The sequence below is a fragment of the Anomalospiza imberbis genome, chromosome 14 (genome assembly GCF_031753505.1).
Source record: "Anomalospiza imberbis isolate Cuckoo-Finch-1a 21T00152 chromosome 14, ASM3175350v1, whole genome shotgun sequence".
NCBI classification, from domain to species: Eukaryota; Metazoa; Chordata; class Aves; order Passeriformes; family Viduidae; genus Anomalospiza; species Anomalospiza imberbis.
Window position 1 is genome coordinate 17,807,943 of NC_089694.1, and position 24,982 is coordinate 17,832,924.

Here is a 24,982-nt window from a genome sequence, read left to right on the forward strand (position 1 = left end):
TCCTAGGATGCTGCTGGGGGACAAGCCAAGAACTGCATGACAGCGTGCACAAACATGCCATGCTTGTAATTGATCATATAGACAGGTGAGAAGTCAGGAATTATCCAAGATGCTTTCCAGAGAATTGTCTTTACTGACCTGCAGGAGTGTTCTTAGCACTTGCCTGCTCTGGTCACACTGTACAGTGAATTTTCAGTCAGGTGTGATAGCTTCTCAGGATTCAGCTAGGTGGATGAACTATTTATTATAGGGCAAAAAAAATCCTGTTTGTGCTGCTACACAAGTGAACTTCTGGGCTCTCTTTAGATCTGATGATTAAGGAGTTTAGTTTCAAAAAACCGTATTATCTACCCAGCATCCATGGATGTGCCTACTGTACCCATCTCCCTTTGCTCCTAAGCCCCCATTACAGCATCCCCTGACATCACCCAACACGTGCTTGCCTCTGGTCTGTCTGAAACCCCAAACCCAGAAGCTGGACATGGCTGTTTAGACTCCCTGATACAGATTTGTGGGAGACTCTTCCCGGTGCAATAGTTGTAACACATTTTTTCCAAGGGGAGCTTCTCTCTGTGGGAAAAGTGAATGTAACAAATTACAGGCTCCTGCAAAACAAAGCTCTGGGATCTATAAAGGTCTGTGAAGAACTGCAGGGCAGCTTAGCAGGAGTCCCTCAGCCTTACCTGGTTGTTGAATAGAGCTGTGCTGGGCTGGCAAAGTCACATTTATGGCTTGTTTATCCCTGTATGAGCAGTATTTTGCTATCCCATGGCAAAGTACAGCCTGTTGGGGCAGCAGTTTGGTGGCAGTGCTGGTGGAATATCAAAGAGGCATTGACTGGGAGCAATATTTCTTGTCTCTGAATTGCTGCAGCGAGAGAACACTGTGATCCAAGGTCTTTGCTCTGTCATTGCCTTGGGAGGATGCTGGAAAACTGCTGAGAGGCTCAGGGCCATGAGAATCGTTGGTGCTTAGTTCATGGCAGTGAGAGAGGGCTGGTGTGCTGCAGTGCCAGGCTCTGCAGCATCAGGGACACAGCATTACCTAGAGGCTTTCCACTTCCCATCACTGGCAATATCAGAGGAAGTCACTGTCTGAGTGGGAATAATGAAGATCACAACCACACAGATTATTTTTTCTTGTGCAAGCCCCTGCCACCTGTCTAGCTTGTCATTTCTTTGCTGTTGCAAACTCTGGGGTCTTTTCAGAAGCCACAGCATCTTCTTGGTTGGTAAAACAACAGTGCCAATGATGCCTTGTGCAGGCTGGCCTAGAGCAGAGGCTGGACAGAGTTAAAGTAGGGATTTATTAAAAGGATCTCCTCCATGGATCCACCTTGGGCAGCACAAGAGCCCAGCCAGGGCTGCACCCAAGATGAACCCAAATGGTCCCAAAATGCACGAGCGCTCCCGAGGGCTCTCACTGTGATCAGCTCTGCTCCATTGGCACATTGCAGTTCATTGTCCAGTTACAGCTTTAAGGTATGAAGTCCCATCCTGCTTGTTCTTCTCTCTTCATTCCACGTTGTTTGTGCTCGTGGGCCTGAGATTTGTCCAAGCATCATTTGTCCTTGGTCTTGTGTTCCTTCTCCAGCCCCAGCTGGAGAAGGAATTGTTTTGTCTCCCCACTCTGTGAAGAGAGCTCACCATCCCCTAATGTGAAGCTCAGAACTACACACTAAAGCAGCTCAGAATCTGAAAAACATAAAAGCTAAAACCTGAGGCATCACCAAAAGCACAGCTTAGTAGTCAAAATGGGGAATAAAGAACCTCCTGGTCTGTGAGCATCAGGGTGTGTTTTGTGCACCATCAGGCAGCGCTGGGCTGGCGCCAGATGCAGTAGCTCACTCCTCTCCCTGACACTGTCTCATGATCCAATCTGATTTAATTTTTTTTCTGAAGGAATGTGATTGAATATGAACGCAACCCAAGGAAAAAGTTCTCCCTCTTCAAGCCCTGTCAGCAACATATTACCTCACTTAATGAAACATCTCTCATCCACACAAGGTGATAAATTACAGGAAGAAGGGATGTTTTATGTACAAAGATGATATAAAAGGCTGTAGATAGCATGATTATTAACCTATATTAGCACATCTTGTCCTTGTTACCACTAAGAATAGAAAATACAGAGACCAAGAAAAATGAATCAAAAAGCTAGACAGCTCTCCCTCCCAGAATAAAGCCTGAAAAATATTAGAAAAATAGTAACCATATTAAAATAAAGATTGCCTTGAAGACAGAGCCTTCAAATTTCCAGATAACCATGGGCTGTCTTTATTTCAGTTGTGTTTGGGGTCAGTGGAAAGCTTATCATAAAATGAAAAAATATCTCAGATGCAGCAACATTCCAAGGTCCTTAGAGTAGTTAAGAAATTTATAGGACTGGATTAAGCAAGCTATATAATAAAATTTGTTTCAAAGCTTAAAAACAGCATTAAAAATAAAGAATAAACCCTAATAACTTTTACTCAGAACAGCTGCTTCTATCACAGAGTAACTCTTAAAATGGTAATGAAGAAGGGTGGAAAAAGCCCAAACAAGCAGCATTTTGTGTTTCCAAATGAGGGGGAAAATCCCCAACCATCAGGAATATGCCAGCTAGTCTGCCTGTCCAGTATTGAGGAGATCATTCGGTTCACTCCCATGTCAGTAATTCTGGAGTAACACCTGTGTTGGTGTCACAGTCTCAGAAAAAAGCTCCAGCAAGCAGCCAGGGAATCTCTGCATTTTGGGAAGATCCAGAATATTGCATTTTTGGTAGACCCATAACGTGCTGTGAGCCAGGTCCCCATGTCACTTGGGCCACTTCAGCAGCTTCATTATTGTCTGGATTTGTGACAGTCCTGAACTTTTGTGCCGTGTTTGTTCTACCTGGAGAAGTGTCCCCACTCAGTGAGCCCCAGACCATGCAGGTGTATGGTGGAGCCACGGTTCCCTGGAGATAACATCACAGAGAGTGTGATAAGTTAGGACTGCAACAGGCTTGTAAAAACATTCCTGCACAGAGGAGAAGCCGTGGCCAGGAGAGGCTGCAGCTCCTCGTGGCACAGCACCACTCTGAGCAGGGGTGGGCACTCCCAGCCCATCTCCATCCCTGCTGGAGTCAGTGGCTCTGAAGTGCATCGAGGCATGGGAACTGGGGGCAGAGTGAGCTCAGGTTGCACTCCAGCTCAGCACAAGAGGTTCAAACACGAGGTAACTCTTGTCAGCGTCCCTCTGTGACTCGCAGAGTCAGCTGCAGTGACGGCACTCTTCCTTCCTTCCATCATCTAGTGCCTCGTCTCATCTCCTGCACACACAGGGAGGGGAGAGGGCTCAGGAGAGAGACACACACAGAGACACACACACAGAGGGCTCTGGCTGCAGGAGCTTGCCACAGGCCATTAAAATGCATATTTGCAAAATCCTTTCCTCACAAAGGCTCCTCTCCCAGTCCCTCTTTTTTAAATCCCCAGCAGAAGTTGTTGTGTAGCATCAGCCACAAATGGTGACATCTTTTGACAGTCTTTCTGGCTGTGCTGCATTTCCTACACACATGGCTGAACACAAGCTCTGATGCAGTTCTGCCACTGTCAAGTGCACTAGGTTTCAGTTCAGCTCTGAGAACTAATCCCTTGGGCCTACCTCCATTTTTAAACACGTGGATAAGAAGCCACATTAAAACTGGAAGACTCTAGAGCGGGTCTATCCGTATTTTACTTCTGTTTACTGGTTGTAGAGAAGGATGTTTGGTTATACAGATATCACAGATCTACTTTTTCACATTCTTTCATGCACTACATTAATTAACAATTATTAGAAGTTCTATGATTCTATAGCATGCTTTTTTTAATTGAAAGGTATCTATTTTAGTGTTCATGTGCACCATCTGGTAACCTTGTATCAACATTTGGCTTGCTACAAGGCACTAAAATGTACCAATTTTCACTGTTTTGCAGTGTCAATGTGAGGAGCGGAGATTTTATTTGGCTTTACAGGCACATTTGTAAGTCACTGAGGAGATTTTAGGCCAGGAAGAGCCTTTTCTTCAGCTGGATATTCTGGGACAGCTGTGTTGGAACCAGTGGAACCCTTCAATAACAGCAGAGTTTGCCCATAAATACATCTACAACAATGTGTGCCATATGCCAAAGTTACAAAGATTGTGAATAACCAGTACAAAAGCCCTTAAACTACATGACTTTTTTAGGTGGCAGTTTCTGTTGTTCATTATATTTCATTAACCAAATTACATCATTTCAGTCAACGAATTGCTCTTGAGAGAAAAAAACTACAAATTCCCTATTAATATAAATGCTGGCATCACTCTGATACCAGACATCTCTCAAGGCATCTCTGGTTAAGATGGTGAGTTAGTGAAGCCCACGCCACTGTATCACCTAAAATAAATGCTGAAATTTGCACAGCCATGTACCACCTTCCCAGGTCCCACAAAAGGTTGCCTCCAGTGCCTAAAGGGAGCTTACAAGAAAGCTGTATTGTATTTGTAGCTTTCCAGTGAGGCTTGCACAAGTTTGTGTTGGCAATCAGAAAATCTTCTATAAAACACAGCTGAGTCAAAAAGTTATACAAGCTGAAAATAATGCGGATTAATGTATTTAGAGTTTATCATGGTTGTACTTACAACTTATTGCACTGATCCAGGGGAGATGATCGTTTATGAAATGCAGATGGCTTGAAAACAGGGCAATTCCAAATGTTACAGGTAAAAGCACTGTGAGTTATTTACAGACAAAATATTATTACCCATAAAAGGCAAAAGGTACATTTCCATTCATCTGTTAGTTTGGCTGAGGAGAAGGTTTTTGAGCTGAATTTTTTTAGTTTTCCCATTTATTGCAGCATGGTTCACTTTGCTGAGCAGTCTTGGAGCACTTGAGCTTTTATACAACTCTAAACCAGAGGAGCTGCTCCAGGGACAGATACCAAACTAGATTAAATTCAAAGTAAAACTCCTAAAAGACCTACAACAAGGCCACCAGATCTTCAGTGCCAGATTCTTTCTTTTTTTCCCCTTCTGTAGTTTAATTCCTCTTGCACTATACTCCTGACTAACAGCGGAGATTCCTGCTCTCTTTCTATCCAGAGCTCCTTTCCAGCAGTGCACTATTTTGCTGGCAAACTTACTTTTCCATTCAGAGGAGAGCTTAGCTGTACTGAACAGCGCTTTTATGTGAGCTAATCCTTCTCCTTTAGTGAATTAAGCTTGTTTCTTCACCCTCCTTTCCAAATAAAGGGGGTTTTTCACTCGCTGCAGCATCTTTCAGAGCAGCAGTGGTACAGGGGTAAGCAGGCCACCTTATGAGGATTAAATCTAGGCAGATGATAACAAGCATTCAGTCACTTGTTGGTAAGAGTAGCATTAATTTCCCAAATGAAAAGAACCAAGATGAAATGCAGACAAGGCGTTTGCTCCTGTGCAGGTGGTGGCATTAAGGTTCTGAAGCACTCGGGTTAGCAGCTGGTGTCAGGTGATGAGGTTAATGGAAAAGAATTTTGGTTTTCAGGTCATTTAATGAAAGTAACCCTGAAAGAGCTCAGCAGAGCTCTTGGGGTGGAATAAATTATTCCTCTTCTGCTTCCATCACTGCAGGTTAACCCAAGACACAGGAGAAGCTGATCTAAACACGAACTCAACTGGGCAGAGCATCACAGGAGGAACATCAGTAACATCAGTTGTAATCTCTGCTGCCCCTCCAGTGACAGAACACAGCCCTTAAGCAAAGGCTTTGCATAGCCACAGCTTTAAAATAGATAGTTTATGATGCAGGTTATCAAAAAACACTGTGTGAGAGACAACAAAAATATTTATCACAAGACAGGCAATTTTGGGACAATTCATGGCCTTTGAGTCAGGCAGACACAGAAAAGAGGCTGCAGCAGCCCTGGTCCCACTCTCCCTTTTCTGTGTTGTGCTGGTTTACTTTGCTGCTCAGAAATAACTCCAGCTCCTGTGACTGCAGACCCCGCCCTGATCTGCTCCTCAGGAGCCTCTGTGTCCATGCACCACCATTTCCTTCTTTATCCCTTAATTAAAGGTACTGTGAGCTGCCCAGGAGAACACACCTTCCCTACCACTGCTCCAGTCCTCACGAGGCAGTGCTCCCTTTTGGGGGTGAGGGCTTGTGATCCGAGCCAGAACAAGGGATGAGAGATCACTTCATTCCATCCCAAACCTTGGGAAAGCCATCCTGAGTGCCCCAGATCCGTATTTAGAAAGCCTCTGGAGCAGACAGGATTAGCACTGTCCCCACCTGTAACATCACTACCTTCTCCTCGAGTGCCCATTTCATATTCCGAGCAACATGAATTCCTCATCTGTGTAAAGCTGAAAATCCTTTTCGCAGCCCTGGGTACAATAACTTCCATAGAGAAAAACAAGATTTAACTTGACAGTAATAGAAGCGATAGAAAGGAAAAGTGTTCTTCCTTTGAGGCACAGGCTCTGAATACAGCAGCCAGTCACTGATTGAAAAAGGGCAGGGAGAAATAAATGCAGTTATAGTCAAGCATCAGGTATTAAAAAAAAAAGCTTCTAAGGAAGAGAAAAAAAGAAAACCCCACACCTTTCTCTTGACATTTAAGAAACTACCTAAACAAGCTAAGCAAAGGGAAATGAAGGGAGTGCAAGACCTTACACAGAGAGCTGCTTTCAGCCATTTGCTACTGGATATCTTAAAATACATTTATCCAACCTTGCTAAGAGACACCAAGCCCTCCACGACCCACAGCAAATCCTCAGGACTGTTTTCTCTCCCTCCTGCCTCTGGGGACCAGCCTGCTTAGCAGAGCCTCTCCACACCTGTGTGTCTGCAGGTTGCCAGGGATTTAACTCCTCATGTGCCACATCCAGGGGAGCAGATTTGTTCCTCAGAATGCCTGCAGCCACACAGTCAGCCCTGCTCCTGTAAGTGACCCTGCACCTCAGTGTGGTGAGCACCTTTGGGAGCGTGTTGCGTGCTGTGAACAGTCCCTGTCACGCTGTTACATGTAAGGATTTATTGATCAGCTTTGCCTCTTTAGTGCTCTACAGGCTCTTAACTCCCAGGAAACTGAGATTCCGAGACTGCAGGTCTCATCACCAGCCTTAGGTGTATCCTACAGAGGGATTTCTTACCTCACACTCCTCCATCACTGCTTTACTTTGGATTTAGGCAGGCTGAGGAATGTTTCCTGCCATTAGGACTCTTTGGCAGCAATTCCTTCAAGACATCTCTGATATTTGCAGAGGGAGCAGACCCACTGTTCCCCAACCCAGCCGTGCCCCCTGGAGCAGCAGGATGTGCCAGGGCAGGAATGGTGGGCACAGGGAGAACAGAGTGTTGGGTAGTGATTAACACAACAAAGAGAGCTGCCTGCCTGCAAATAGAAACACACTGGGTGCTTGCATGTAACAGCATTCCCATCTAATTTTACACTCCGCATATAGTAATAAGACACAACAGGGTGTGCATTAAGCTCATCTTTTGAGAAGTGCAGCAGTAGCTGGATAATGCACACCCTGGAGTGGCTTATTTGTAGTGGACTATGGATCATTAATTTTACATTTAATTTTTTTCAAATCCATTTTAAAAAAACTACAAGTCTGTTCTGAGGGCAGTTATGTAATGTATCCTTACACTGAAAAATATTTTGAAATAAAAACAGTAGGCAAAAGTGAAGAAGAGTTTTGCCCAAGTGCAGACCAGGGTTTGGTGTGTGCAGGACCTGCTATGAGCAGGTTCTTGGTCTGCTGATGCAGATATATAGTGCAAATAAAGGTAATTATGGAAATCTATTCAGTGTTCACTCTTTTCTAGACTTTTCTTTCTTTTTGTGTAATTACCTGGGCCTTTTTTCTTCCCTTTTTTCCCCTTCTGTTTTTTTTTTTCCCATTTGATGTAAGAGCCAATACCCATTTCAGACCAGATTCACATATAAAGCTTTTGCATGGGGACAGGACTGACTTTTACACCAGACTGGGAAGGAGTGGTCAGGAGGCAGATTTGCAGGATTTGGGGGGGAAAATGGTTCTGCCAGAATAATTCTGTGTGTGGATAAGCCTGCCTACAACAGCATTTAAAGCACAGAGGGTGTCACAAAACCCGTTTTGTTATGATGTCACCCCAAAAGTGTGAATGAGGGACTTCTAAATTCTGCTGCTCCACGTGAGATGTGACTTTTCCCCTTGTGGTTTATCCCTCCATGCAGGTTCCAACCCTGATGATGGACACCCAGTTTTCAGAGTTCACTCCAGATATCACCCCCATCATGCTGGCGGCTCACACCAACAACTACGAGATCATCAAACTGCTTGTCCAAAGACGGGTGACAATCCCACGCCCACACCAGATCAGGTGCAACTGTGTGGAATGTGTCTCCAGCTCCGAGGTGGACAGCCTGAGGCATTCCAGGTCGAGGCTGAACATCTACAAAGCCTTAGCCAGCCCTTCGTTGATTGCCTTATCGAGCGAGGATCCCATCCTGACCGCCTTCCGGCTGGGCTGGGAGCTGAAGGAGCTGAGCAAGGTGGAAAATGAGTTCAAGGCTGAGTATGAAGAGCTTTCACAGCAGTGCAAGCGTTTTGCTAAGGACCTTTTGGATCAAGCACGGAGTTCCCGGGAGCTGGAGATCATTCTCAATCATAGGGATGATCAGAGCGAAGAGCTGGATCCCCAAAAATGTCACGATTTGGCAAAGCTAAAGGTAGCAATAAAGTATCACCAGAAAGAGGTAAGAGTCGCCTAAATGGGAAGGTATTGGGTAAAATAATGAATTTCTTGAGTTGCTGCAGGTTTGTTCAGCGCTGGCTGTCAGGTGGGATTTTCTTATGTGCACAGGGATTAGTCACAAACCAGGAGGCTCAGGGCACCTTGGTGACAGCGGGAATCTGAGGACAGTTGAGGGCAACAGGACGGGGACTTGCTGCAGTGGACTGTGGCTTCTACAGCACCAATAGTTTCTGTCATAAAGCCACTTGAATCCCACCTAATTGTGCCCCTGCAAAGAACAGCCTTCAGACATTTCCAGGTCTGCTCGCTCTGAAAGCTTTTCCCAGTGGCTGCTTTTGTACATGAACCCAAAGCTAGAAGGGGTTGCCTGGCTCCTGAAGACTGGCTCCCTCATGGAGTGCTGGAAATGATGCAGCACACAATTCGCTTCCTACAGCCACCAAGGACTTCCAGGCACCCATTCAGCACTAACTCGAAAGGGCCAGAGATGTGACAGCAGCTAAAGACAGCAGGAGAGGCTGGGAGCACTCCCAGAGTCCCAGGTCTCAAAGTTACCAGCAGTCTTGTGAAAACACTCATATGGTGCAACTATTTCTTCACACCTGTGACACCTCTTGATCCTCAGTCCTCGACCCATCTCTGTTTTAGGAACTGAGAAGCAATTCCCAGAAATTCAAACTCCTGCCCAAAGTTCCAGAGAGGGAAGCCATACTTCAGCTAAAGGGCACAGAGCTTTTCAGAAGCCCTGCAAATCCACAGATTTATAAGTTGATTCAATAAAGGCCACAAACCCCAGGGGAATGCTGACAGCAGTTTCATTAGTTGGCTCTGGATTTCCTTTCTCTTTCCAAATCCAGACAGAATTTAGGTAATGATATATTGCTGTTGGCCGGCGATGTTCCAGGTTATCTGAAGGAGGAATTTAGTTGCTTGGTTGAGGAACTGAATTTCAATATGCATTACATTCTTCTGTGCCTGGAGGGTCACCTGAGTGGCAGAAGATCCTGCCACATTCCTGTTTTCACTGTCTTCCCCACATCCAACACTGACCCAGCGTGGTGTGATCCATTTCACCTCCCTGAAGGGCTGCACGTGGTTTGCACGAGGTGCAAACAGCCAAGAGGTGAAAGGTGCAGATTTCCTTTCACGTTGTGCCCCCAGTGCCAGCCCCTCGATGCAATATGCTGGAGCCAAAGCCTCAAACTTCCCGAGATTCAGCACTTGGCAACTCCCTGCTCTTACTGGGCGGCTCTAGGGGAATGTCAGCTCGCTGGTGTCATGTCAGGTTGTTTTTTGCTCTGTGACAGGGCTGGGTAACACCACAAGTGCTCTAGGGCCATGGACAAGTAGTGAAGAATTACTCTGGAGAAGGGCAACCCAGGTAATCGGGTCAATGTTCATTGAATCTAAGAAGGAGCAGGGGTTCTACTTCTGGTTTTCCACTGGCCTGGCCGGCCCAGGCTCTGCAGCCACAAGCTCCAGGTCACCCCAGCATTGCTGTGTGCAGGTCACTGCTAGTCCCACTGTGTCACTGGTGACATCCAGGTGTAAATCTGTGCCTGCTCTTGTCTTGTGCTCAGAAGCTGCAAGTCTGAAGCAGCTCACTGTGTTTGAAACGTGGTGCTGAACAGTCCTGAAGCTTTTTTTATTTTAATTTTTTAATCGTTGCCTGCTTTCTTGACAGTTTTTATCTTTTTTTTTTTTTTAGGCGTATTTGACTGAATTCCAAGCATATGGACAAATTCCATGTTTTGTGACATATTGATGATAGTTCCAGCCTAAAAATGATAGCAAATATGCTCTGTGTTGCCAGCTAAAGTCAGTGCTGTTTTCAGGTGGAATACTGGTGGGCAGGGGCAGAATGAATGAGGCTGGGAAAGCAGCTGCTGAACCCTACCATCCCACCTGGTTATTCACAAAACCCTGAAGCATCCTGCAGGGTGGCTGGGGTTTTCTTACCATAATAATTAGGCCATCCTATCGTGGTAATTAGCACACCACAAAACATCAAGCAAGATACAAACATCTTTGGCAGGTTCTGAAAAAATGAGTAGGAACCTTTGCCAGGGAGACACTGAGAAGTGTTTTTTAATCCTGACTGAAGAGTATCAGACTGAGAGGATTTTTGTGGGGACAGGAAGGAAAATAGAAGCAAGTTTGGTTTTCATGAAAGACGGTTCTGCAGAGAAAAACAGCAGACTTTTAAAAGTAGATCATCTTGTTCTGCTGAAACTTTTTATGTCTTAACATTAAATGGGATTGGATTGGATGGAGAAGCTTTTTACACCTTAACATTGACAAAGATAAAAGTCAAATCTCTGGTAGCCTAAGAGAAGAATCCAACATGGACTTTGGGTATTTTCGGGGGTGTCAATTGTTACTGCAGTTTTTAGTTCTTTATATTCAGCACAAAGAATGTGTGATTTCATATTGATTTCAGACAAATTTCCTGCAGTTTTTGTTTTTTTTTGAGTGAAATGAACCTGAAAATTTCTCCCCAAAATATGAAATGGTTCCATTTCAGCTTAATCAGGCAGATAAGGTCAACTTCAAGATTCTTCTCATAGAAGCTGTCACGGGGAGATGGGTGAAGAGATCATGGGGTTTGTCTTTACAAAGGCTAGAAAAATCTCCCATTGTGTTTTGTTGGGTTTTTTCCCGCCCAAAAAACCCTTGTAAGGTACAAGTTTTGATTACTCCCAAACATGACAGGTGCTAAATATTTTATAAACTAAGAAAGGTGTTGCTCATGAGGAAGAAGACTGTTCTTCTCTGGAGGAGGGCCAAAACAATGTAGAATAAATTTGTTACTTTTCCTCGTTGTTTTTAATAAACCCGTAAATCCTAGAAGGTAAATTACTGTTTACACAGAAGGGTAAAAAAAAATCAATTACACAGGAAAGATTAAAATGTGCCCTAAGGTAGCTTTGTAGTATATTTTATGGCAGTAAATGGTAAAAACATGCTGTGCAATGTTCTCAAGCTCCCTCTCCCTTCTCATGTGTAGAATGGTTGTGTATTCAGTTTCAACTTACTGTGATAATTTCTCTAGGAGATGGGAAGGACTTAATAGTTGTGATATCTGTTTGCATGGCAATCACAAAATCTGAGGAAAAAATGAGGACAGCACAGAACACTGTGGAACATGATGAGTTAGACCCAGCACGGACACATCAGTTCTCTCAGTCCACTGTTAAAGAAATTATTTTCCAAGGATCACAGTAATTAAGGACTAAGAGACCAGCAGGCTTTTCATAAACGCTCAGTAGTGTGTGGCATTTGTCTTCATATTATTCCTTTTCTAGTTCTTTTATTCATGACTAATTTTGGAAGGAGAAATAGTACTGAGGGCCTAATAGGAAAAGGCACAGCTCAGCTGTTGAGGATCAGTCTTCACTGTGCTCTCCTGGCAACAAATTAGCTCTGCATTTGTTAATTTGTTTGCATTTCTAAGAAAAGATAGGGAAAAGTCATCTCTTAGGATCTTGCCAGTCCTGTAAAGCACAGTTGTGTATTCAGGGTATGTGGCTGGTTTAGGAAATCAGAGCAGAGGCAGCACGCAAAGAAAATTTTGATGTCCTTTAAGTTTCTTTTCCTTTGCCAGTAATGTAAAACATCCATAGTGTAGCAGTGAGTCAGGTCTAAAAGGGCAGATTTCTGCTCATATTTAGCATTCTGCTGAGCCACAAGAACAGCAATACACATTCAGCTTATTCCAGCTTTCTTGCTCTCCATCACAGGTCATTCCCATCTCCAAAACGAAGTGAAACATCACAGTAGTGGAGGTTTTAATGTGTTTTTCTGGTGCTGGCAAGTAGCTGGGCAGGTTTAGTTTATGTGTCTGTAAGAAGTCTACACAATGCAAGGCACTCAGGAAAAACCCATTATTTTATCTATGACTCTATTGCTTAGCACTTCCACAGAATTAGATCAAAGGAGTGCACAGAGAAATTCCTTATCAAAAACCCTTAACCTCCATATCTGTTCCTCCCTGTGCTCTAATCAATGGCAGGAAAGGACAGAAGTAGAACTGTTTGCTTTTCTAATTTAAAAACAGTGCTCTTTGCCGTTTTTTTCTTCAGGATGAAGCTTCAACAGCTTCAGTAGTTTTTTAATTTTTTTTTCCAGGACATTTACATAGACAAGCACCTCCTGAGATGCAGTTCTGAAGTGAATGAATAATCATTCCTGCCATACCGCATATTTTTCTGCTGTGTCTTGACTCTTGTCAACTGTGTGGCTGCAGTCAGAAGCACAGCATCCCTCTCCAGGGAGCATGCATAAACCTGGGAAATTTCTGAGGGCACTTCACTTAGTGTATAAAAAGAGCTTATAAAAATATCAGAGATGCATGAAGAATGAAGTGCGAGGTCGTGAAAATCAAAGCTCCTCGCCTGCACCTTGTTTACCCGATTTGAAAGCCATTCAGGTATCTTGATGGATGGCCACAGATCTTTATTTGCTCGCAGGCAAAGCTCAGTTATTCTCCTGTGGGTTTGTCTGTTTTCTTGCCATACTGCCTGGAGGAGTAATGATAGAGGGCTGCATATTTGTATTGTGCTCTTTAAAGGCACAATGAAAAGTCTTGTTTGAGTCTGCACAGCTCAGAAGAGTAATAAAGAGGCTTTTACTTCCAGATTTCTAGAAGGAAATCAGGTCGTGAAGAGATCTTTATTAGGACTAGGTGAGGGAAGCAGAGCTTCTCCCTGTGGAAGCTTTTCTTGGTTTCTAGTGATCTGGAGCACTCATATTTCTTAGTGTGTTCCATGGTGAGGATGGCGTGGTCTGTCCTGTGCCACAAATCTGAACGTAAGTTTAGGGATTTTAAAAGCACTGAGTGTCCAAATGTGACCTTCCCTTTTCCAACAGCCATCCTTTCATTTGTTCATTGTTGTCTGCAGCAATTTTCCCATCTGGTGTGTGAGCAGTGGCCTGTGCTAAATGAAGCTGTTTTCTCTCAAACTCCATCCCAGCAGTACTTGACCACCTTGGAAAATCTTCTGTGAACGTGGCACTAACTGAGCTGTTATCAGCAGCCTCAGAGACAGAATTTGGGGTGGCAGGTGGGGAGGTTTGTCTATATTTGCACCCTTAAAAGAGCCATCCCTGCTGATCACTGGTGGTGCATGACTCAGAGCCCCTCCTCTACGGGCTTGTGCAGTTGCCAGATCTCTTTGTTCAGTTTGGGAAGTTGTCACAGAAATCTAACCTGTACAGCTGCATCATCGTGTTACAAAAATTAGGACAAGTGGCACTTAAATCTTAACTCCTCTCTGAACTTGGAGGAAGAAATAATATTCAGAGGGCTGATGGTTCAGTGGTTTGACACAGTGGACTGGAATGTTTATTTGAGGGAGCAGCATTATTTGGTACATCGTTCACGTAACGCCGAAATGTTCTTGCTTGATGAAGGTTAGCCACATACTGCAGCTGTCACGGAACAGAACTGCACAACGCTGTCTTTTGACAGCAAAATCATCTCTGACTAATCTTGTCATGCACCAATTTGAAAAAGCACCCCAAGACTGGTATGTAGGTCAAGGACAAGGACTTGGATTGCATTGTGGTGATGTGTAGTGGGCAGAAAATGCCAGGATCATTCTTTAAGTAATTTTTGGTGTCTTGTGCCTCCTACTTAATGATCTCCTGGACAAAGATGGGAAATATGTTGAAAGCTAAAGAGGTCATCACTGTTTTAACAGCATTCAAGAGTGATTTAGTGAGTTTGACAGTTCCCTAAACTTCATGTTTCCCACCAGTCTTCTTGCCAGCCAGAGAAGAGGCTTGGGAAGCCAAAGCCAAAGTACAGGACATGATTGATGGGCTTTCTATAGACAACAGGAACTGGAGAGGACAAGTGATGTCCTGTGTGTTGTAGCAGCCAAGTGTTCAGTGTGCTCACAACTGAAGGGCTGAAGTGTATTTACAGTCAGCCTTATGGCAGTGGAGAAGAGTAAATCATGTTATTTCATACTTTGAATGACACTCCGAAGTAATAAACTCCGGGGGAAAACTATGGGCATGGATTCTCTCATTTGGATTTAGAAGTGATCACTGTTATTTACCTGATTTCTGGGAGTTTCAGCTTCACTCCTGTGGCTTAGAGAAGCGAGTTACAAAGCTCCTTTCAGAAGAGAACTGGCATTGCACACTCCTCTCACCTCGTGTAAGTCAGGTCCATCACCATCTCGATGAGGTGACTGAGAACGGTCACCACCTCACAGGTGGCTCCAGGAGAAGTGAGATGAATACATGGGTTTATCATGGCACCCCCCAAACTGAGCTCTTGTGCAGACTGACATTTAAAAGCTGTGACTGCAGTTTTTAAACCAAACTGGCTGGCTGAGCAAACTTCCCTTAGCAAAGAGTATGTTCTGCCAGGGTGATACAACCCAGGAGCAGGGGTAGCCTTTGGGGGTTCCCAAGGAAGTGAGAAATGTTTGTAGTGTGCTACTCTGCTCCTTTGTGGATATTGGAATAAATTTACTCATTCAGGAGGAGGTAGGGCAGAAAGGAAGAGGAATCCAAAATTACACAGTTTCAGTGTAAATGTGTCTCAGGTCAGAAAGGAAGCAAAGGAAAACTAATTTTGGGACTTTTTATTTACTCTAATCGGGTAAAGTAGGTATGTGTTTAAAAATACTCGTAAATTACTTTTAAAATTTTCATGTTTGCTTTACTTATCACTTCTTTAATGTAAATGTTAGTAATTCACTAGAGGGAATGAGCCCAGCCTTTTAAAAGTCAATACCTTCCTCACTTCTGCTATAGCCCCTGAGAGCTCCCAGTATTCACTGCCAAAATCTGTAACTCCTGAAGTACTGCCTGAAAGAGCACTCAGGAAATGCTGATAGATTTGTCTCTAAACAGTTTTTAGTCTTTGTCCAGTGCTTCTGTGTCTGATATCCCCTGTTCAGCTCTTGGGGTCGAGGTGTGTGTTGGGAATTAACTCCCTGTGGGCTGTATTGCTCCCATCCAGCACTTCAGCACTCTGCCTTTGGAAACCCAGCCCAGACCTCCTGCATCTTTGTAAGAGAACTGTATCCTGGGATGTTTGCTGGGATCCATCCCTCAGGAATTTATTTATCAACTGTAGCCTGCTGTCTGCTTGGGTAAATAGTGAAAACTGTGGTTGTGTTGGGCTCTTGCTCAGTTCTGGCCCAGAGGAACCTGTTCTGCTGGGGTGGCTGCTCCAGGAGCAGCCTTCAGCACCTTGCCTTGGTTCAGAGCAGAACTCAATGCACCTAAATCCTGCTGACACAGGCCATAAATACAAACCTACAGCTAAACACACATTTAAGCACTCGGGACAGAGATGGATTCAATTTCAAGCTTAAAGACTTTATAATTGCTTCTTCCATGAGTTGGTATCCAGGATTTGCAAGCATCTGTCACTGTCCTAGGATATGTGGGACCTTTTAATTTAAATATTGAAGCCAATCCAAGTTGAAGGTGTTAAAACATGGAATTTGATGGAACAGTGGTAGGATTTTAGAATTTATTCACTCTTTCCTTTTGTCAGCATTCATCTCACTGCTGAATTTCCAATTGCTACCACTTAAGCTGAGTTCATGGCTGCTGCCACCAGAGAGATCTATTATGGATAGGAGACCTTTAGTTGAGATTCATGTGTCATCATAATTTAAAATATTTTAAGAACAGATTAAACTAAATTCCTGTCTAATTTGAGGCCATATGTTCATCTGTGGAGGATCTGGAGTTTGTTTTATTCACCAGCTGAGGGTTTGAGCAGTTTGGGTAGCACCTGGTTTCCTTGAAGGGCTGGTCCAGCTCAGCTGTGTGATCTCCTTCATGGCAGGAAAGCTGCCATTTGGATTTTCATCAGTGCTTCACTGCTGCTACTCACAGCTGTGGTTTTGATAGGATATTCATCCTGCAAAAAAACTGTTATGTCTTGGAAGTGTCTGATGAGGAATGTGGAGTTGTGTAGTCCCTTTCCTGCACATTACACAGCCCCCCCTCCAACTTCTTTGTCTCATTTCTCCTTTTTTTTTTTTTTCCTCTTGCAGAAAGTACTTAATTAACAGGATGAACAGCCATTAGGTGTTTACCCTCTGCAGCTCACACTTCAGCAGCAGAATGTAAATAACTTTGCAGTCATTAACAAGGTTGAACTTTAAAAAGAAATGTGCTACAAAAGAGGGTTTCTTATTCATCTCACTGTTTGCAACACTGCAAACTTGAGGAGGCTGGCATTTCTTCTCTGGAATATGTGGTCTCACAAGGCTCACTGGCTTTCTGCTGCAGGCATCAAATTAGGCCACACAGAGTTTCTCTCTCCTGTCTTGGGCTAATTTAGAAATGAGGCTCTTTGACTATTGCCCACTGGAATTTCCCTGAAGAGCAATCAGCCTGCTGCAACCACCACATTTCCATTCTTCCCCAGAAGATCTTGCTCTTGGTAAAAACAGAGGCAGAGGGGTTGGTGTGGCCCTGGAAATGTGTGGTGCTGCTTGAGAGGAGAACAGCAGTGGCATTTCTCCTTTTCATGGGAGACAGGGATTCACAGGGAATCTGCATTCTTCACAAACCTCTCTAAGATACGCTGCTGCATCAGACACTGCACACAGGCTGCAAAATCCAGCTCTGTTCCTGAGAAAATCTGCCTTTCCAAAGGCTAAATAGCTTTAATTGTGGAGGGCAGCACCGTGCAGTATTGCCCAGTAGCCTTGCGGGTTTGAGATGCTCTGGGCTACAGTGATGTTGGTGAGGTCTGACCTTTGCAAGGAGTGTCAGGCAGGAACCAAAGGTCATTTCATGGCTCCCATGCCGTGTTTGGCTCTCACTGGTGACCTCTGTGGGAGCTGCTGGAGCTGGCTGATAGAAGAACTCAGTGCTGCTTATTAAGACAGAGCTCTGCAGTTCCAAATTAGTGGTTATTCATCTATGAAGAGGATTCGCCCTCGCCATCCGCAGCAAGAGCACAGACAAGAACTCCAGCAAACTCCAAACAAGAGGCTGTTGGCAGCAGTCATGATAATCAGAATAAAGGCAGAGGGATGCTGTGCTCAGCCCCTGTGATGTCTATCAGGGAGCTATTTCAGTTGCTCCCTGAGGCATTCACATCTCAACCCATCTGTGTCTGATCCTAAATTACTTATGACTGTGAGAGATCAGGGATTTCCCCATAGATGAGGGGAGGGGGGCTGGAACATAATTTCTGTGTTTGACAGCATGCAGAAAACATTTAATTCCCGAGAAGTGGAATTTAGGTGACTTAAAAATATCAGTAAAGATTAGTTATTAAGGAAAAGACACTCCATCCAGCAGTTGCTTTTTTCCCCTTAAAAATATCCCCCTTGGTATAGGATTAGGTGGCAATGAGTGTGATGAACATTGAAAATGAAATTCTCTAATAGCACAATCCACCTGCAAGCCAAATGTTACACAAAGACCCTGGCAAGGCTGAGAGAAGAACAAGAGAATATAAAAGACTTTGTTCTGCAGTAATCTCTAGAGTGCTTCCCAACTAAGACTGGAGTTGCTGATCTCATTTCTTGGAAAGGAAAAGATATTTATCCCCATTTTCAAAAGCCAGAAGACTGAGCACCTTGTTCACAGGTGTCTCAGGGGTGTTGTGCTCACAAGGAGGGACTCTTGAGTTGCATTTTATCTCCCTGTGAACTCTATCTTCAACTAGGGACAGGCTCTGCTCAACAGGTAATGGACAAGGAGATTGTTTTTGGGATTAGCTCCTCCAGAAATGCATCTGCAGGTGGGGACCGCCCTGGACAGTGTTTTGTACAACCACAGGCTTTGGTGCTTCTGTGGTGATTTAACCCCAGCCAGCAGCTCAGCCCCAGGAGCCACTCGCCCACTCCTGCCAGTGGGATGAGGGAGAGAACTGGAAGAGAGAAGTGAGAAAACCCGTGGGCTGAGATAAAGACAGTTTGAAACAGGTGCAGCAAAAGCCATGTGTGCAGGCAAAGCAAAACCAGGAATTCATTCACCGTGTCCCATGGGCAGGCAGGAGCTCAGCCATCCCCAGGGCTCCATCAGGTGTCACAGTGACTTGGGGAGACAAACATCCACCCCTTCCTCCTTCTCCCCCAGCTTTATGTGCTGAGGGTGATGCCAAAAGGTCTGGGATATCCCTGGGGTCAGCTGGGATCAGCTGTCCTGGCTGTGCCCCCCAGCTCCTTGTGCCCCCCCAGCTCCTCACTGGTGAGGGTGAGGAGCAGGACAGGCCCTGGCTGTGTGCAATGCCTGCTCAGGGATAACTCAAACATCCCTGGGTCATCAGCCCTGTTTCCAGCACAAAACCAAACCCAGCTGCTGTGAGGAAAGTTAACTCTGTCCCAGCCAAGCCCTACATAGCGTCAGATGTTCAGTTCCTGCATTCGCTGAACTGAGCATAAATGCCACCTCTTGGTGACATTTCTTTTCACTGATGCAGCTGTCAGAACATTCTCCATCCTGTCTGTGGGGTGATGTCTTGTGCTGCTGTTTGTGGTAGAGACTGGAGGCTCCTGTAATGCAGCAGTCCTTGGATAAAATGCTTGTCAAGTGTTGGAGAAATAGTGTTTGATAGTCATGATCTCTTAGCAGAGCTTCTGGTGCAGTGCATCTGCCTGTGACTCTGGACCATCCACAAAACTGGGACAAAATGCAGGTTTTTTCCTGCTTTTTGTTGTGCAGAAACTTTAACTGATGCCAAATCCTGTCACACATGGTACATTCATGTGAAATGATAAAAGGCTGTGATATACACAGGCTCTATTTCAGGCTGTGGCACATGAAAGGCTTTGCAAAAATGTGAAAAAACACATTTGGGGTTACTTATGTGGAAAATTAACTTTCGCTCAGGAAAAGCCTTGGTAAAAGTAGTGTTGGAGATGTCAAGTTGCTTTTCCACTTCTCTGCTCTGCTATTTGCAAAGTAGAAATTTCCTTAACTTTATGGAGAAATTTGAAATTATGGAGGATTACAAAAGTTTCACAATATTATCAGAGTTTCAGGGTACTTCACTCCTGAAAGAATATGTTTTTGTATTTTGTGTGCATTGATTTAGCATTATGACTCCTAGACAATTTTTAATAAGTTGAGCATTCAGTGGTTTAGTCTGGTCAATGAATTTGGGGGCTTAGTTTAGTTAACAGCACCTAGAAGCAAACTCACCAAAAACCAATAAATTCTTGAGGCAGCACACCAGTGGCTTGGTTTGCTTCTTCATTATAATTCAGAATTCCAATGTTTCTGCACACTGGAAATGTTGTTTTTCAGCCAACTGCACTACTGGAGATAAAGCATCAGTGCTTAGTGATTTTAAATCTGTGATTAATAAGTTGGACTAATACAAGTTAGTAAAAGTCAACTTTGGTAAGTGCTCGGCCTTACCTTTAATAAACACAACATTTGATGGTTTATGACATTAGGGAGTCTCTTTGTGTGGTGTGCTTAAATTTCCCTTGGGCAATTTTCATTGAGGTTGGGACCAGCTTGATTGGAAAATTTAATGGCTTTTTCCATTTCCATTCCCTTTTGCCAATCTGCTCTTTAAAGCTGCTCTTTCATGATGTGTGAATTTGTCTCCATTTGAAGAACTAACATCAGATACAACTGAGAAAGCAGATTTTAGAAATGAGCTATTAGGCAGAGAAGAGGCACTTTTAAGATGCTTGCAAGTTGCACAGCAACCAGAGGAACATACAGTCATTTGATTTCTTAAATGACTTTGACTTTGACTCAAGGGAAAAACAGTTTTATTCTCCCCTCAGAGCCTTCTATCATATGTGATAAAGAGAAAATGTGTTTATAACATTTTCTCCCTCAAAAAAAATTAAAAAAAGAAGTTGTGCCTCATCTCAGAGAAGCAGCAGCATCTCTTGCCCTGTGAATCACTGCAAACACATCCAGTAACAGCTCCTGAGCGGGATCTTGAGAAAACAGAGCATTGTAACTTTCTGTTTCTTGCAGTTTTTAAACACAAAGCGCTGACCCTTCTGAAATCAGAGTTAAAACACAGCCAAACACCAACTGCTGCCTGGGGTTTTCCAGTTTCTGTGGAATTGTTTCTCTTACCTGCCCAGAGAGCTGTGGCTGCCCCTGGATCCCTGGAAGTGCCCAAGGCCAGCTTGGAGGGGCTTGGAGCAATCTGAGATAGTGGAAGGTGTCCCTGCCCACAGCAGGGGGTGGAAATAAGATGAACTTTAAGGTCCCTCCCAACCCAAACCATTCTGGGATTCTGTGACTTCATGATCATTCTCCCCATATATGGAATTTTACAATAATATTTTCTCATCACTACAAGCAACACGTCTTCGCTTTTTCTGGAGACCATCACCCCATGAGCTACGGCCCATTTTCAGCTGCTGCATGTGCTGGTTGATTCCAAATCACACACTCTTCTGATATTATTTTCCCAAGCCGTTTGGAGCAGAGTGTCTTCAGTTATGTGCCAATGCAGAAGTCATCAGAAGCTTATTGTTGTAATAACACATCAAAATCCAGCTTCATAAATACCACATAGTTCCCTTGGAGATCTTATTTTCAGTGCTAGTTTGGGTTATTCCATAGATTTGAACTACCCAGTCCAAAAATGGTCTGATTCGGATGTAAACAGCCTGTTAAGACACATAAAATATATTACCAAAATCTGAAAATACATACAGAAGTGAATTACTTCATCAGAACAAGCAACTAATTTGTCCTTTTGTTTGACCTTGGTTTAGTCATTTTGAACATGGCAATGACAGTGCTCTGCTTGTTTAGAGCACTCTGAGAACTGTGCTTAGAAGTCCTCCCAATACTGGGCAGTTTTTGTGGTGTATTTAAAAGATTTGGGTGTGGGCTAAAGATTTTTGAAGAAAAACTGAGTTGTCTTGGTCTTGCAGACATCTCTGGTTAGTTCTGGGTCTGGAAAGCCTTGAAAACCATGGGGCTGTCCAGGTAAAACCAGGAACGTGAAGTCTTCTAGCACTGAACAGGAATATCATGGCTTGGCTCGAAATCCCAAAGGTTGTTTGGGATGAGAGCAGCCTGAAGGAGTTGCACCCTGAGCATGTGTGGTGTGGTGTGGGTGAGATGCGCTAAATCACCATCACAATGCTGTTTTTTACTGAGTGAAAGTGAACTGTCAAATGCCACTTAGATTCCTTTCGGCCTCTGCTTAATCCCTTGCATTTTACAGCTGCTCTCTTGCTGAACAGCCAGGCAGGGTTCCAAATGTGCTGTCCTGCTTCCCACCAGATGTCACCTGGCCACACCTCACGCTGCTGTTGGCTGTCTCATGCCAGCCCAGCCCACACACACACATTGCAGCACTCACACACTCTGGGAGACGTTCTCCCTCTCACACACACTCTCAGAGCTTTGCACCTTTTCCCTCCTGCCTCATCCTTTAGTCACTTCTTTAAGATGCTGACAGTGACTTGTTCGAGGCGGTCGAAACCTGAAACATTCTGAAAAGGAACGTGCTCCAACACATGGGGAGAGAAACAGCTTGTAGTAATTCTCGTGGTGTTGCTTTTGCACAAGGCTGCGTGTGTGGTGAGTAGCTGATCTGCAGAAGGATGCTGCAAGTAGAACAAAATTTCTCCCAAGAGAAGAAATCTTAAATCCTACATAGAAAAGGAAGAGTGAAACTTCCCTCCTTTTTTCCCTTTATCTCCAAAATATACTTTTCCAGCCCATAGCCGGCCCCAAAAGTAATCTGAGGGTCTGCATGGGCTCTAACACATAAGTGAGGGGGAGTGCACGTGGAGTACCAGTCAGTAATAATTTAATAATTTTTCTTTGTTTCTTCCTCCCCAGTTTGTTGCTCAGCCGAACTGCCAGCAGCTACTAGCAACGCTGTGGTACGACGGCTTTCCAGGATGGAGGAGGAAACACTGGGCGGTGAAACTCCTGACCTGTGTCACCATTGGACTGCTGTTCCCCATGCTATCCGTGGCATACCTGATTGCACCCAAAAGCAGGCTGGGACTGTTCATTAAAAAGCCATTTATCAAGTTTATCTGCCACACTGGCTCCTACCTGACCTTCCTGTTCATGCTCCTGCTGGCGTCGCAGCACATCGTCAGGACCGACCTCCACATGCAGGGGCCACCTCCCACCATCGTGGAGTGGATGATCCTGCCCTGGGTTCTAGGTACATCCCACACCTGATCCTGTAAATCCCACACCCAATCCTGCCCTGGTTTCTTGGTACATCCCACACACAATCCTGCCCTGGGTTCTTGGTACATCCCACACCTGATCCTGTAAATCCCACACACAGTCCTGTCCTGGGTTCAAGGTACATCCCACACCCAGTCCTGCCCTAGGCTCTAGGTACATCCTATAAATCCCTTACCCAATCCTGCCCTGGGTTCTAGGTACATCCCACACACAATCCTGTAAATACCACAGCCGATCCTGCCCTGGGTTCTAGGTACATCCCATAAATCCCGCAGCTGATCCTGCCCTGGGTTCTAGGTAAATCCCACACACAATCCTGTAAATCCCACACACAATCCTGTAAATCCCGCAGCCGATCCCGCCCTGGGCTCTAGGTACATCCCATAAATCCCACAGCCAGGAACGCTGAGCTGCAGGGCCTGACTCGCGCCCATGGCAGCTGTGTGGGGGCTCGTCCCTGGCCCAGCATGTGAAGAGATTTGGCAGCCAGCTCCAGAAGCTGTACAGAACAGCTGGGCTCCTTCTGGAGCAGCAGCTCCTGCTGGCCCGGGGCTCTCTGCTCTTCTGTGCCTTTGGACGTGACCCGAGGGCACACGCGGCTCCCTCCTGCCTCCCCCACGCTGGCTGAGAGGAGCAGGTTGGGAATGAGCTCCTGGGTGACACACAGTGTCCCTGCTGCTGCTGGCTCTGTCCTGTGCCTGGTGCAGGGACAGGCAGTGCCCAGAGCCTGGCTCTGCTCTCCCTGCTCCCTGAGCTGCTCCTGGAGGCAGCGCAGGGACCAGCCTGGCTTATTCCTCCCAGATCAGCTGCAGGAATGCAGGAGAGGGAAGATAAGCCTCACTCTCTGCTGATAATCACTGACCACATCAGCATCAAGTGCTCTGATATCAGCAGGAGAAGGAGGAGTGTTGATTGTCTGGAAGTTACATGTGTGGCTCTTACTCCAGTCTGGCTTGGGCAGCCAGAGCTGGGGAGAGGAGGAGGTGTGTGTGTGCCGAGGGATGTTCAGGTGAGGCAGTGTGATGGGATCAGGTGGGAGAAGAAGAGAGAAGCCAGATGGGTGTATTTTTGATGAGAGAGGACTATTTACCCTTCCAAAGAGAGCTCCAGCACAGCAGCAGTGGAAACCTGTGAGCTCCATCAGGATCCTGATGCCTCCTCTGGTTCAGCTCCCATGTCCCTTGCTGTGCCACCAGCATGTGGCACCCCTGGGAGCTGGGAATGTCACCAGGCACTTTGCTCGTGGGCAGTGGTTTCCACACCTTTCTCCTGCTTTCCCACACCTTTCTGGCTCTCCTGCTTCCCCACACCTGCTGGCTCCCCTGTCCTGGTGACACCAGGACACTGCTCCTTGTTTCTGTGGTGGCTCTGGGTCAGGCTGGCTCTGTGCTGAACAAACACAGCTGTTCCTGTGCCAAACCCAAAACTGCTGATGAAAAACGAGGAAGGAAAGTAAGAGCTGCAAACATGTTCACAAATCACTTAGAATGGTGACCCAGGGCACTGTGCTCCTTGCACAGCTCCACCACCAGCCTCATTATCTGATGAAGCTGATTTATGCACTGAAATGCAGGTGTTGGTAGAAACTTCAGAGTAAGCTCAGTGGGTTAAATGTCTTTTCTGAGCTTAGGTCGTATCTTCACTTTATCTTTAAATTCATGGTTAAAATTGAGGGAAATGGTAGGCATTTCAGTAAAATTGATTTGCAGATGAAAGAAGGATAATCCATTAAAAAAACCTGGCAAAAGCACAATCCTTTCAAAAACCTTTCTTACAGCTGTCTGTTCTTAAGTTCCTTTGTTTCAGATAAATAGAGATAGATATTATATGACTGTTTATTAAATAGAGAAATTAGAACAGTTTCACCAGATTAAAGGTCATTACTTACAAAATATTTTCCACTATAGAAGGAGAGAGCGCAGGCACACACAGCATTGCTGTAGCTATAGTAACCAGCAACGATAACTCACTATAAATACAGTGCATGAGTTCTTCAACAGGCTCCTCTCCATTGATTTATTTTATTTTATGGGTTTGCGTGCATGCAAAGACGTGGAGGCAGCTGTAATAGGATTACCTGGCTGGCCCTGACATTTTGCTTGTGTGGCCATTGACCTGCTGGCTGGCAGC

At 45.0% G+C, this 24,982-nt stretch overlaps 1 protein-coding gene across 3 annotated transcripts in view; it reads left to right on the plus strand.

Moving 5' to 3' along the window:
* The window catches only part of TRPC5 (transient receptor potential cation channel subfamily C member 5), a 95,080-nt gene that overhangs the window by 36,473 nt on the left and 33,625 nt on the right, over positions 1-24,982 (plus strand). For all 3 annotated transcript variants that reach the window (XM_068205204.1, XM_068205206.1, XM_068205205.1), the window contains exons 3-4: positions 8,193-8,714; positions 22,487-22,823. In XM_068205204.1, coding sequence (XP_068061305.1) covers positions 8,193-8,714; positions 22,487-22,823 — 859 coding nt within the window. The remainder of the gene's footprint in view (positions 1-8,192; positions 8,715-22,486; positions 22,824-24,982) is intronic.